This window comes from Kogia breviceps, chromosome 5 (assembly GCF_026419965.1).
Source record: "Kogia breviceps isolate mKogBre1 chromosome 5, mKogBre1 haplotype 1, whole genome shotgun sequence".
NCBI classification, from domain to species: domain Eukaryota; kingdom Metazoa; phylum Chordata; class Mammalia; order Artiodactyla; family Physeteridae; genus Kogia; species Kogia breviceps.
Genome location: NC_081314.1, coordinates 82,321,495 through 82,337,197, shown reverse-complemented (window position 1 = coordinate 82,337,197; position 15,703 = coordinate 82,321,495). Strand labels below are relative to the sequence as shown.

General features: G+C 39.1%; 1 protein-coding gene across 1 annotated transcript in view; it reads left to right on the top strand.

The window, feature by feature from the left end:
- PARP14 (poly(ADP-ribose) polymerase family member 14) overlaps positions 1–15,703 on the top strand; it is a 49,328-nt gene that overhangs the window by 29,612 nt on the left and 4,013 nt on the right. The window contains exons 12-16 of the mRNA XM_059064333.2: positions 667–834; positions 4,905–5,111; positions 7,736–8,335; positions 9,554–9,687; positions 15,524–15,698. Of these exons, the coding sequence (XP_058920316.1) occupies positions 667–834; positions 4,905–5,111; positions 7,736–8,335; positions 9,554–9,687; positions 15,524–15,698 (1,284 nt within the window). The remainder of the gene's footprint in view (positions 1–666; positions 835–4,904; positions 5,112–7,735; positions 8,336–9,553; positions 9,688–15,523; positions 15,699–15,703) is intronic.

The following is a 15,703-nucleotide window of genomic DNA, read 5'->3' as shown; positions in this document are numbered from 1 at the left end:
AAGAGACATGTACCACAATGTTCACTGCAGCACTATTTACAATAGCCAGGACATGGAAGCAATCTAAATGTCCATTGATAGATGAATGGATAAAGAAGATGTGGCACATACATACAATGGAATATTACTCAGCCATAAATAGAAACATAACTGAGTTATTTGTAGTGAGGTGCATGGACCTAAAGTCTGTCATACAGTGTGAAGTAAGTCAGAAAAAGAAAAACAAATACAGTATGCTAATGCATATATATGGAATCTAAAAAAAATTAAAAGGTACTGATGAACCTAGGGGCAGGGCAGGAATAAAGACGCAGACATAGAGAATGGACTTGAGGACACGGGGAGGGGGAGAGGGAAGCTGGGGTGAAGTAGCATCAACATATATACACTACCAAATGTAAAATAGATAGCTAGTGGGAAGCAGCAGCATAGCACAGGGAGATCAGCTCAGTGCTTTGTGACCACCTAGAGGGGTGGGATAGGGAGGGTGGGAGGGAGGCCCAAGAGGGAAGGGATATGGGGATATATGTATGTATATGGCTGATTCACTTTGTTGTACAACAGAAACTAACACAGCATTGTGAAGCAATTATAGTCCAATAAAGATGTATTAAAAAGAGTGGGTTCAGCATCTAATTTTGCATCTTTTTGTCTTGTGTTTCCCAGCTAAAAGGGGCCACAGAGATTATATAATTACCACAGGTGGATTATTGAAGTGCAAGAATATTATTCACGTCATTGGTGGAAATGATGTCAAGAGATCGGTTTCCTGTGTTTTGCAAGAGTGTGAAAAGTGGAATTATTCGTCCGTTTGCCTCCCAGCCATCGGGACAGGTTTGTAGCCTCTGGCTGTCAAGGCTAAATCCCAAGGTGACCAGTTTCCCTTGGAATTGGTGCTGATGGCTAATGTACTTACTGCTGAGTCTACATCAGGGCAGCTTCCTCAAGCCAGGGCTGCCCCCGAGGGAAGGAGCAAAGTCTGTGGGTAGTTTAAGTAAAAAAGGGAAAAATGAAGAAAACTGAAGAGAGTATTGGGATAGTAGACATTTGCTTTCTAATATGGAAGGGAAGGGAGGGGAAAGGAAAGAAAGTCCATCTCTCATTGCTTTCATCAGATCCTTTCTCTTTTCCATCCTCTACACATCCCCCATTATTTAGTCTTTGACTTCCCCTCCATCCCCTCTCCATGGAAACATCAGTGCATGGACTTCCGCCTCCCCATGGCCGACTCTCAGACAGCATGGCTGTCTGTCTTCTCTTGCCTCCTTGACAGTGGGCTGGCCGTGGGGCATTGCGACCTCTCAGTTGCCAGAATCCCGTGGGGTTCTAATGGGTCAGAAACTCTCCATCTTCCTCCTTTCAGCTTGCCTGCCTCTGAAATTTCTTGTTTTCCTTAAACTACATAATGATTGTATGAGTATTCATTTATAAGGATGGTACTTTGGACTTATCATTTGTAAGGTGATGCTCTTTGAGCTCTTTCCCCAGCAATCTGAGTCATGTGCATTAATCAGGGATTCTTGTTTGGTCTCCTTTAAGAGATCTGCTCAGGGGAGGCAAATACTCTCAGGCTTGAAGTGCAATGGAGCTGACTGGTCCCAGAAAGAGAAGGCTCAGCACTGGATTAATCATTCCATTGCTCAGGAATCTAAGTTTGAGTGTCTCACACTGGCATTCTAGGCCCTCCCAAAGTTTAGCCTGAGGGCTTCCCTGGTGGCGCAGTGGTTGAGAGTCCGCCTGCCGATGCAGGGGACACGGGTTCCTGACCCGGTCTGGGAAGATCCCACATGCCGCGGAGCGGCTAGGCCCGTGAGCCATGGCTGCTCAGCCTGTGCGTCCGGGGCCTGTGCTCCGCAACGGGAGAGGCCACAACAGTGAGAGGCCCGCGAACCACACACACAAAAAAAGTTTAGCCTGAATAAACCTAATCATCCTTGTCACTTTCTGGGCCTTCTTCTAATTATCTTTCCCATACTTTGATTTCTCTTATTTTTCATTCCTCTTAATGTTCCCACATAGAATGTTATGTCTCCTTAGTTCTCTGTTTCTGAAAGTATAATTTATATTCCCTTTATGCTCTTATTCCCATTGTAGTATCATTCAGTCCTAGCAGATTAGCCAACGTACTATCTGTCTGTCTATCATCTATGTATCATCTATCATTTTCTATGGACACTCACTAATGATTCCCCAATCTCTATCTTCATCTGCTTTTTCCTCTGAGCTCTTGTCTTATGTTTCCACCTTAACTTTATTTGTGCCAAGAAAGCAGGCAGCCTAAGGGTGGCACAGACCTTCCCAAGGGAGTCCTTGGGTGGAGTCAAAGAAGAAATAAGGAAATGAGGCAGTTTTAGTTTTGTATAATTATTTCTGGGTTACTGCAGACCTGTTGTTTTTCCACTGACCTGGTTGCATTGCTGGTCTGCACAAATAAATCGAGGTTAGCAAATACTCCTTCCTCATCTTCTTTACCTGTCTCTATCATCACCTGAGTAGGCCTTTAGACTAACAGATGGGGAGCTTTCTCCCTTAGTGGTGATTATGAGTTGAATTGAGACTGTGATTGAGACAGTTGCTGGCAGTAAAGGAAGCCCTCTCCCTGTTCCTCACAGGCTTGAGGGGAGAGAATGGGTACTCACTGGTACCTGCAAGTACCTCAAGCTCAAAGCAAACTCCAAACTCCAGTTCATTGTCTTCTCCCCCACACCTGCCCTTCCTCTTATATCCCTGAGCATATTAAAAACATCACTTTCTATCTAGAATCCTTGACTCTACCTTCTTCATCATTCCTATGTGCATTAGTTTATTAATTAGTTTGATTAAATATTTACTGAGTGTCTGCTATGTGCCGGGCACTGAGCTGAGGCAGCGGGGCTAGAAAGATGACTAAGAAAAGGGTCCAGTCCACAAGGGGCACCTGGCCTTCTGTGAGACACAGACATGTCAACAAACAACTGCAGTGCAACAGGACTTATGAAATACACGTGAAGGTTGTGGGTGGCAAAAGACGGGGAACAAAGGGGCAAGTATAAAGCCAGTTGGCCACTTGGTCCTGTTGACTTTACTTTCTAAATCTCTCTTCAATCCCTACACCCAGCTCTTCATTTTGGCCTCCTCTCTTGGTTCAGCTCTTGTCTTTTGCCTAAACCTTTATTTAAATTCTCCTGTTTAGACCTGGCTCCCTGCTCCAGTGCCTCCTCCACCGACCCCCCTACTTCCCCCGTTTATCTTTCTCAAAAACAAACCTGTTCCCCTGAACACACCAGGTTCAACATATCACGCTTCTTACATAATTCTGTCTGATGTAGCCTTTCCCTCAGGTTTCCATACTTCACCTGTTGAACACCTGTTCATCCCCACATATCACATCCTCTGTGTCCCAAGTGCTTAGATTATGAAGAGTGAATGAATATATCTGAACATTCCCATTTAAATTCTTCCAAATAGCATGGAATAACTACAGCATTGCAGTGGAGAATTTCCCTCTTTCCCTGATCATCTAATAATAAAAAAACCCCTGCACAAACCCTCTAGGTTAGTTTTATATGGAGATTGTCTACATTCCTACAGTTGTCTCCATAGCCAAGTCAAAGAGGTCTACTCTCCTTTCTGCAGTAATAGCGGGCACTGTCAACAGGGATAACTCAAATAGGCCCTTCATCTATCACACCAAGTTGGCCAGAGAACTTTCACATTGCCCACTCCCCACCCCCCAGTATGACAGCTGCTATTCGTATGGAACTGCTTCCATGGCTTTTTGTGAGCTTTTTCAAGGAACTTTTCATGATCTTACCTAGCCAGTAGGCTTGAGAAACAAGATATGGAGCATGCTTAAAATAGGAAAAGACCTTGCTCAGGTGGCAACCTTGAACCCTGCAAGTCAGCTAAAATCATAGTGACCGTGGGACAAAAAACTTCTTGGAGGCTTATGGATAACTTGTAAGCAAAGAATTATAGATTATAACAAATTGCTTATGGCTCTAGGTATCTTATGAAATTAGCTCAGTTTAAATCAGGTCCCCAAAGACATCTGAGAGAATAAGGATATATATGTAATAGTCAAGAAATGACTGAACAAAAAATAATGCTGTTCTCTTTATTTTTTAAATTAATTAATTTATTTATAATTAGTTCTCTTTTATTTATTTATTTTTTGTCTGCGTTGGATCGTCGTTGCTGTGTATGGGCTTTCTCTAGTTGTGGCAAGCGGGGGCTACTCTTTGTTGCCGTGCTACTCTGTTGCGGTGCTTCTCATTGTGGTGGCTTCTCTTGTTACGGAACACGGGCTCTAGGGCACAGGCTTCAATAGTTGTGGCACGCAGGCTCTAGAGCACAGGCTCAGTAGTTGTGGCACATGGGCTTAGTTGCTCCACAGCATGTGGGATCTTCTCGGACCAGGGCTCGAACCTGTGTCCCCTGCATTGGCAGGCGGATTCTTAACCAACTGTACCACCAGGGAAGACCTGTTCTCTTTAAAGAGCATGATATTTCAACATACATTAGCATCTTTTGCTTTTTGTTTTTTTGTGGATCTTTTGACGACACCAGTGAGCCAAGAAAGGTTAACTGTGCTCTGTTAACACAGAGGAACATAGTGAGCTGGGATCAGCTGAATAGAGCAAATAACAGATATCAGACACCAAGTTATGTTTCTGAATCCTTTTGTTCATTGTTGGGCCGTTCCTGACATCCTGGAACAAAAACTCCCCATTACATCTAGGACTTCAAGGGTGTCTGCTGATGCATTGTAGAAAAGTCCATGGTGATGAAAGAGTTGAGGAGTGGGAATTTATTCTGAGAATCAGAATCCCTAATTTATTCCTCAGCCTTTTCCAGTTGGGTCTTCTTTTTCAAATCCAGTTGGATTTTTTTTTCCCAATCATTTTTATTATTTGTCTTTCTAGGAAATGCCAAACAAGACCCAGATAAGGTTGCAGCAGCCATAATTGATGCCATTGAAGACTTTATTCAGAAAGGATTGGTCCAGTCTATGAAAAAAGTTAAAGTTGTTATCTTTCTGCCTCAAGTACTGGATGTGTTTTATGCCATCATGAAAAAAAGAGAAGGATCTCAGGTGTCTCCCCAGCCGTCTATGATGTCTAAAATTGCATGTGAGTTGTTCATTTTTATGAAATACATGTTCCTAATATTGATGTCACATGAGAAATAGCTATTCTTTTTTCTGGTAGTTTATTAGCTTTTTTCCAGCTTTATGGAGATATAGTTGACATACATCACTGTATATATACAGCATAATGGTTTGACTTACATATATTGTGAAACGAATACCACAGTAAGTTTAGTTAGCATCCATCATCTCACATAGATATAATAAGAGAAAGTAAAAAAAGAAGAGAAGAATTTTTTTCCTTGTGACAAGAACTCTCTTAACAACTTTCATATCTATCATATAGTAGTGTTAACTACAGTCATTAAAGAAGGTTTCTGGACCCAGTTCCAATGTGTGTATGGAGGCTTCCCTGTGCCTACAAGCAATTCTCAGACACCATCAGGGTGTCTGAGGATTCAACTCAATTCTGACATCATCTACCCAGAGATGGAATCAGATTCCACAGGTAAAGGGCTCAGTGCCACAAGACTGCCCTCCGCTTCAGATACTAATCACAAGCCAAATGCTGTATATATGAGAAAAATATATGGTCATTCTGACCAAATATATTTTTTCTTATAAATCACACTATTACAGTCATCATTCTGTACATTACATCCCTAGTACCTATTTATCTTGTAATTGGAAGTTTGTATCTTATGACCGCCTTTCTCCAATCTCCTCCCACCCTCAACCCACAACCTCCTAGTAACCATAAATCTGATCTCTTTTTCTATGAGTTTTTTTTTTTTCAGATTCTGCATATCAGTGAGGTCATACAATATTTGTCTTTCTCTGTCTGACTTGAAATAGCTAATCTTTAATGAACTATCACAGAGAAATTAAGAAAACAATCCCATTTATAATTGCATCAAAAAGAATAAAATACCCAGGAATAAATTTAACCAAGGAGGTGAAAGACCTGTATCATGAAAATCTACAACATTGATGAAAGAAACTGAAGAAGATACAAATAAATGGAAAGATAGTTCATGCTCATGGATTGGAAGGATTAATATTGTTAAAATATCCATACTACTTAAAGCAATCTACAGATTCAGTGCGATCCCTATCAAAATTCCAGTGGCACTTCTCACTGAAGTAGAACAAACAGACTTGAAACCATAAAACTCCTACAAGAAAACATATGGGTAAGCTCCTCAACACTGGTCTTAGCAATGATTTTTTAGATTTGACACTACAATTAAAAATGCAAAATGAATAAGTGGGACTACATCAAACTGAAAAGCTTCTGCACAGCAAAGGAAATCATAAACAAAATGAAACGAGAACCCACTGAATGGGAGAAAATATTTGCAAATCGTATATCTGATAAGGGGTTAAATCCAAAATATATAAAGAACTTATACAACAATAGAAAAAACCCCAAACGATTTAAAAATAGAGTATCTGAATAGACATTTTTTCCAAAAAAGATATACAACTGGCCAATAGGTACATGAAAAGGTGCTCAACATCATTAATCATCAGGGAAATGAAATCAAAATCATAATGAGTGATCGCCTCACATGATAGAACAGCTATTATCAAAAAGACAAGGGAGGGACTTCCCTGGTGGCACAGTGGTTAAGACTCCATGCTCCCAATGCAGGGGGCCCAGGTTCGATCCTTGGTCAGGGAACTAGGTCCCACATGCATGCCGCAACTAAGAGCTCACATGCCACAACTAAGGAGCAGGTGAGCTGCAACTAAGGAGCCCTTCTGCAACTAAGAACCAGTGCAACCAAATAAATAAAATATTAAAAAAGAAAAAAAGGCAAGGGACTTCCCTGGTAGTCCAGTGGTTAAGACTCCATGCTTCCACTGCAGGGGGCATGGGTTTGATCCCTGGTCAGGGAACTAAAATCCCACATGCCACGTGGGATTATTAAAGACTCAAATGTTATGACCTGACCATAAAACCCCTAGAAGAAAACATAGGGGAAAATAAATGATTTTTTTAAAAAAAGACAAGAAATAACAAGTGTTGGTGAGGATGTGGAGAAAAGGGAACCCTCATGCACTGTTGGTGGGAATGTAAATTGGTGCAGCTACTGTGGAAAACAGCATGGAGGTTCCTCAAAAGTCTAGAAATAGAACTACCATAGGATCCAGCAATTCCACTTCTGGGTATTTATCTGAAGGAAATGAAATCACTCTCTGGAATCCATGTTCACTGCAGCATTATTTTCAATAGCCTCAACATGGAAACATTGAAAGATGAATTTTAAAGAAGATGTGGTATATATGGAATATTACTCAGGCATAAAAAAGAAGGAAATCCTGCTACATGCAACAACATGTGTGGACCTTGAGAGCATTATGCTCAATGAAATAAGACAGAGAAAGACAAATACTGTATGATAGCACTTATACAGAGGACAGATTGGTGATTGCCGGTGGGTGCAGGGGGGGTGGGAATTGGGTGAAATGGGTGAAGTTGGTCAAAAGGGTAAAAGCATCCAGTTATAAGAAACAAGTCCTAGGGTTGTAATGTACAGCATGGTGACAAAGAAAGAAAGAAAGAGAGAGAGGAAGAGAGGAAGGAGGGAGGGAGGGAAGAGGGAGGGTGGAAGGAAGAAGGAAAGAAAGAAAGAGCTAACCTTCCTTTCTTTTCTTTTTTAGCATTCTTGGGCTTCTCAAGTAAATCTCCCCCAAAACAGATTCCTTTGGTTTTAGAAAAGAAAACAGAATCAGCAATTTTTCAGGTGTGTGGTGAAAATGTAAAAAGTGTAGAAAACGTCCTCTTCTGGATACAGGATCTCATTCAAAAGGAACAGTGTCCCTACACCAGTGAAGATGAATGTATCAAAAACTTTGATGTAAAGGAATATCAGGAATTGAATGAGCTTCAGAAGAAGTTAAATATTTCCATTTCCTTGGACTGTGAAAGACCTTTGATTGAGGTTTGTGGAATTACCAAAGATGTGATACAGGTTAGAAATGCAATTGAGGACATGATCAAGAGAGTTAGATTGTCCAAAGAACAGGAATCCCTGGCAGATTGTACCAGTGATTTTGTGGAATGGCAATATGAGGAAGATAACAAGTTCCATAGTTTTGACAAAATTACCAATATGCAACTGGAGGATGCAAAGAAACAAACGAGAAATACAATTGATGTTAAAATTAATCATCAGAGCTACACAGTGGACTTGAAAACATACACTGCTACAGATGCAAAGGGAAAGAGTTTACCTGTTCGGCGCCATACAAAATCTGAAGGTGAATCAAACTATCATGCTTGTTGTCCATTACTTTATGCCTGTGATGTGTGTTGTACATACATCAAAATGTTGTTTAAGTAGATAAAATCCAAGTACCCTTATGGAAGAAAATAGGGAACTTGGTCTCAGCTGAAGGAGCTTACACTTTGGCCATGAAAATACAGCATGGGTGCACCCAACAGCTGATCATTATTATCTTAATGGTAACAATAGTCAAATGTTGCATTTGTTCTCATCTCTACAGTTTACAAGCTTACCGGAGCCAGTTTTGCTGGGGAGGTAATGGCTGCTTCTGTCAGGAATGGGAAAGCCATGGGCTGTAAAGTAGCCCAAGGCTTTCTAGAACAAAAGACTGGAGATAGCCTAGTCAGAGAGTGGGCACTGTGTCTGTGACTGATGACCCAGAGTGGATGGGGAGCCTGAAGGATCTTCTCCCAGAAGTCACTAGCTCCTCTGCCCTGAGGATAAGATTCTTTGACACACACATCAGGAAGCAGTCTTCAAGATTCCTGAGAAGGGAATGCTTGTCTTGTGTAGTCAGCTATTCCCGCCTTTGAACCACATAAATCCCCCACTGAAAACTACTGAATTGGCTTTCAGTACATTGAGAGATCAATATGAACGAATTCTTCAGACTCTGAGCAACCCTGGGGAAATGACAAGTCAAATACAGTATTCTGTTTAGCAGACGGGGAGACAGAGCTGCCACCACAACCTGCCATTGTAGCAAAACCTCCCAACTCTTAAGGATGCTGTGAAGAATAATGAAAGAATAGATGTGGAGGGCCTGGTGGTTGTGGTGAGTTCTGGCAAAAAGCCATGCATTTGTAAGCAAAACATTAATGACTATTTATTGAAAACATTGTAGGGAAATCATTTATATTATATGTAAAATTATTAAATTATGACAGATTAGAGACTGAACAGAATATGCAGCTGAGTTACATTACACCAACAGTTCTCAAATCTGAGCATGATCAAACTTGTTAAGATGCAGGTACCCAGGTTCCACCCTCAGAGATTTTGATTCTGTAGATCTGTGAGAGTTTTTTTTTAAGCAAGCGTTACAGTTGGTTCTGAGGTGGGTTATCTGTGCTCCACATTTTGAAAACATTCTTCTAGAAAGATAAGGGGCTTCTTGAACACCTTGAATTAGGAGATTGTAAAACAAGAGCACAAATGATACTCAGTTTTTCAAAGCATGTCTACTTTGCAGTTGAGATCCCCTTATACTGGAGTGATATGAAGCAGCAGAAAGTCTGTGTGGTTGAGCTACAGCCCGATAATTCAGAATACAAAACTGTGGCAAGCAAGTTTAATGAGACCTGTGCAGACTTCATCATAGAGAAGGTAAGCCTTCTGCTGACATGGAATTTCTACATGGTGGAAATAGAGGTATCATCGTCCTGGATAAATACATTTTCATTCACTTCCTATCACATTTTTGACCCAGAATTAGAATATTTTATGGAAATTAGGTTTTTTTGTTGTTTTTTTTTTTTGTGGTACGCGGGCCTCTCACTGTTGTGGCCTCTCCCATTGCGGAGCACAGGCTCCGGACGCGCAGGCTCAGTGACCATGGCTCATGGGCCCAGCCGCTCCGCAGCATGTGGGATCTTCCTGGACCGGGGCACGAACCCATGTCCCCTGCATCGGCAGGCGGATTCTCAACCACTGCGCCACCAGGGAAGCCCTGGCAATTAGGTTTTAAATTCTAGATTCTACTCATGTCACTATGATTACTGAGACATTGAAATTCTTGTGTCAGTTATTACAATATCATATTAGATTGTAATATATTAGAATAAAAAAGATATATATATTTATATATATAATATATATATTATTTATATATTATATATATTTATATAAATATATATAAATAATATATATTTATTTTATATAAATATATAAATATTTATTTATTATTTTATGGGAGTTTATTTATTTATTATTATTTATTATATAAATATTATATATTTATATAAATATATATATTTATTATTTATATATAAATATATAATATTTATATAAATATATATTTTTTATATATTTTATATATTATATATATATTTATTTATATATATAAATTAGCTTGCTTTGTGAAGCAAGCTAATAATAACTCCTACATATGGCTCCAAAGTTGGAGTTGATAACTAGCAAAGTTGGAGTTGATAACCAGCAAATCAGATCAGGATTATGTGCTTCTGCCCCACTATTCACAGATCAACCGTCCTTGCTTCCTTGATAATCCAGCGGTCCTTTCCCTGTTCATTTCCCTTATTTTGGCATCTTCTGCTTTTAAACATTAGTTTAGAAAGTTTCCTTTTTGAAATTATTTTTCGCCCTTGACTTCTAGGACAGTATTATTTTGATGCTTTCTTTTCCTTGTTTAACTAATGTTCCTTTCATTTTCACTGGCATCGTTCCTCCTCTAAACCCCTAATCCTAGGTAACCCACAGGATTTATATTTTGGTATTCTGTCTCTGCAGTTCACCAGGGAACGTTTTTACTCTTCTTAGCTGCAGCTATTATTTCAGTGTTGATAGCTCTCAAATCAACATCACCGACCTGGATCTTTGACTCAAGCTCTAGAACTTGAGTTCCCAAGTGGCCTAAAACAGTCTCCACTTGAATATCTGTCTGCTAAATCAATTTCCCTAAAATCTAACTCATCTCATCATTTCCCCTTCCTTCCTGCTTTCTGTCCTTGGTTCCACCACTTTCTGAGTAAAGCTAGAGATCTTTGAGTACCTTCCCTTCATCTGTAATAACAAGTCTGCCAGTAAGGCCTGCATTGTCTTTCTTCGCAAATTTTCTCTTATTCTCTATTTGCACTGCCACCCCTCTGTTTATTCATGTACTTAATAATACATATAATATTATTATTATTACATAATAATTCAAAAAAGATTTGAAGTGTCCTACAAAGATATACCTTCAGATAACATAAATATGGACAAAACAGTAGGGCAGGGAAATTAAGATAATTACAGAGGTATTGTTAGTTCACAAAAATACATAACATGAGGTCCTAGATAGTTACTATAGGAGGCCCTCAAATTTGTCCTTGATCTTCCTAGTAGACAGAGTAAAGAAGTAAACACTCAGCTGTAAGATTCATAATGTCCATAAATCAAAGAGCAAAGCATTTGATCAGGAGACTCAACAGTTTTTCACAATACTGAGACTGACTCCTGAAAGAGTTCTCCTGTGAATAAGTACTAGAGAATATCTTCAAAATCATCCTCACAATAAATTCAATATCAGATTTTGTACCATTTTTTAAAAATCCCTCAATGTAGGAAGGAGAGTAATAGATTAGAGAGATTAAGAGGTACAAACTTACAGTTGCACAGTAGCTGAGTCACAGGTATGAAATATGCAGTGTGGGTAATATAGTCAATAATTATATCTTTGTTTGGTGACTGATCATGGCTGGACTTATCTTGGTGGTCATTTTGAAATATATGGAAGTATCGAATCGCTATGCTGTGTAACAGGAACTAGCAGTGTTGTAGGTCAGTTATACTTCAAAAATAAACAAACAAACTCATAGAAAAAGAGATCAGATTTGTGGTTACCAGAGACAGGGGTTATAGGGAGAGGGAATTGGATGAAAGGTAAGCAAAAGGTACAGACTTGCAGTTATAAGATAAATGAGTACTGGGGATATAATGTACAACATGATAAATATAATCAACAGTGCTTTCATACACTATATTATGTGTGAAAGTTGTTGGGAGAGTGGATCCTGGGAGTTCTCATCACAAGGAAAAAATTTATTTTCTATTTTTAAAATTTTGTATCTATATGAGATGATAGATGTTCACTGGACTTATGATGATCTTTTCATGATATATGTAAGTGAAATCACTATGCTGTACATCTTAAACTTATACAGTGCTATATGAATGTAAACTATATCTTAATAAAACTGGAAGAATAAATAACCTTGCCAAATAGATAGATCCCTGTATGTTGAGCAAAACAATTATATGTGGTACCAAGAAAATGTAATTTTTTATGCAGCTCTTTCATGGTCTGGTTCTGAGACAATAAGTTTCATTAAAGATACCAATTACAGTCCTCTGGGAGTGGCTGACTGGAACATTGTGATGAGATGACAAGTCCAAATTGAGCAGGACCACCCAGTTGACCAGAAATGTCTGCACTGGGCCCTGGAGTCTTACCGTGTGTTGCAAGACCTTCACCAGAGAAATGACTTCACTACCCTTTTGTAGTGGAACACTTTTTTCAAATAAAATCTTCCAGTCTATGACACCAGTAAAAGCAGAGCTAGGTTGTACTTAAGGCACCTCTGTGGAGGTGTCTAGTAGTGCAAAAGCGCTAACATGAAAAATGGGTGGTCTGTCATCCTCCACGACTGTCATGTCTTGTGACTAAGATTTTTTAACACCCATGAACTTCCACCTCGATTCAACAATTTTGTAACATTTGCTTTTTTTCCCTCACTCTCTCTATTTTTCCTGAAACAATTGAAAGTAAGTTGCAGATATCATGACACTCCTAAATATTATAGCATATGTATTGTAAGAATAAAAACATTCTCTTAAATAACACAAATATCATTATCCCTTGTAATAATATCCAATAGAAGGTCAATATTCAAATCACCCCTGTTGCTCAAAACAGCTTTCTTATAACTTTCTGCCAATCCCTGCCCCCAATCTGGACTCATACATTGCATTTTGTCACTGTGTCTCCTTCATCTCTTCTGATATAGAACAGTACACCTGCATTTTTAAATGTTATTTTTCATGATATTGAAATTTTAGAAGAGTTTAAGCTAGTTGTATTGTAGAATGTTCCACATTCTGGCTCTGTCTCACCTAGATTTTTTAAGAATCCAAGCAGTTTTCTTATAGATTCTAGATTTGTCTGATTGCCCATGGTGTCATTTAATTTATTACTCTGTTTTATTTATGGTAAATTTGGAGTTACATTGAAAGGCTTGGGTAAATTCAGATGAATATTTTTTGCAAGAGTATATTTTATAGGTGTTAGGTTGAAAGGCTTGGGTAAATTCAGATGAATATTTTTTGCAAGAATATATTTTGTAGGTGAGGCATCCAAGAAGCTTCTATTTATTTATTTATTTATTTACTTTTATTGAACTATTGTTGATTTACAATACTGTGTTAGTTTCTGGTATACAGCAAAGTGACTCAGATATGTGTGTGTGTGTGTATATAATATGTATATAATTTAATATACATATTTACCCTTTCATCCCACTGCTTTTCAGTCCTTCTTGTATTTCTGTGCCTCATCTGGGGTCATTTTCCTCTGGCTTTAGTATTTCTTCTAGTGCAAGTCTGGTAGTGATGAAGTCTCTCAGTTTGTCTGAAAATTTATTTCACCCTCATTCTTTGAGGGATATTTTTGCTGGGTACAAAATTCTGAATTGGTAGTTATTTTCTTTAAGCACTTTGAAGAAGTTATTCTGTTATCTTCTGACTTTGTTTCACTTCTGCACTTCCCTTCTCTCCAGGAACTTGGCTCAAATCCTTGTTGCCTTCAAACAGACTTTTTTCCCACTAGCTCTTCTAGTAGTTGTTGGCAAGACGTTTGGTCTGATACAAGTAGTCTATCATAGAAGCCTGCTGCTAAAATAAGCCTACTAAGTAAAGCTTAGAATTTATCCTACTAGGAATACAGACTCAGATTACTGTGTTCAAAATTACTTGAAATAATTTTCTTTGTGTGGTTATTAAATTTTAAAAGGGTTTGTGCTCACTTCAGCAGCATATATACTAAAAAAGGATGAGAAACAAGAATAAAAGGATGAAGAAATTAAGAATGGTTTCAAAACTCGGTGTGAATAAGATTTTAAGGCTTTTAAAAATGAGTAAAATAAATAAGATTTAAAGTAAATAGAAATAAATTGGAAGTAGTTTGAAGATTAGAAACTTAGTTGTAGGTAAAAGGAAAAATAAAATTTAAGATTATAAATTGGATCAACAAAATACATGATAATGCTGAGACTTCGAACTAGAGGGCAAACTGTATCTTTTAAAAAAATTAATTAATTTTATTTATTTTTATTTTTGGCTGCATTGGGTCTTTGTTGCTTCATGTGGGCTTTCTCTAGTTGTGACAAGTGGAGGCTACTCTTTGTTGCAGTGCATGGGCTTCTCATTGTGGTGGCTTCTCCTGTTGCAGAGCACGGGCTGTAGGTGCCTGGGCTTCAGTAGTTGTGACACAAGGGCTCAGTAGTTGTGGCTCACGGGCTCTAGAGTGCAGGCTCAGTAGTTTGGTGCATGCGGCATGTGGGATCTTCCCTGACCAGGGCTTGAACCCACATCCCCTGAATTGGCAGGTGGATTCTTAACCACTGTGCCACCAGAGAAGCCCCGCAAACTGTATCTTAATTAAAAATGGGAAACCCAAAACTGAAAAAGAAAAAAAAAGAATAACCCAATAAAGGCAGGTAATAATAGTGTCAGACTCGAGAGTTCCCTGGACTGGAAGATTCTGACCACATGGAACCTTCACCTTGTGCCTGTCCATGAGGGTCCTTGCCTCCCTTACCCCACCCTTCACTCTTTCCCAAGTCAGCCTTATGAAACTGCCACCACCTGGTGACTAGGGGAGTGTAGAAACTGATCTGCAATCCAAGACCCAAGGAGTTTCCACCACAGCCCTGGAGGCCAAAGAGTATGGTCAAAGCATGGCCACTTTGGTCTATAACCAGATCCCCTCCCACCAGGATTCATGCCCCACTCTTCCAACTGGACCAGAGATTAATTTTCACTAATTAATTTCCTTCTTGCCTAGACACTAGTGCTTCTCCCACTATTAGAATATTCTCTCACTGGAGGAGAGAGACAAAGTGAAGTAGATGGCAACAGGAGCAGTTAGGAGTTGAAGAGGCTTTGGTCAGCCAAGTTCATATAATGAGGACTTAAGATCCTAAACATTGTCTGCTCTCATGTGGTACATAAAAGCTGTTTAAAATTAAATTAACGTTCTTACCAAGGCCTGTTTCTGTGAAACTGGATCTAGAAAGACTTCTGAACGTAGAAAGCTGCCATCTGGCATTGAATTTGCTGTTTATTGTAATTTGTATATACTCATGAGAAATAATGGTCATGTTTCATCTGTTGTATCTTGCCAAGGGCTCTTGGCACTGACAGCAAATTTTTCCTTATTGATTTGCAGATTGAGAGGATCCAGAATCCAGAGCTCTGGAAACACTACCAGACAAAGAAACACAACATGGACACCAAAAATGGCCAATTAATAAATGAGAAGCTGCTCTTCCATGGGACAGATGCTGACTCAGTGACACTTGTCAACGGAAAAGGCTTTAACCGCAGTTATGCTGGAAAGAATGGTAAG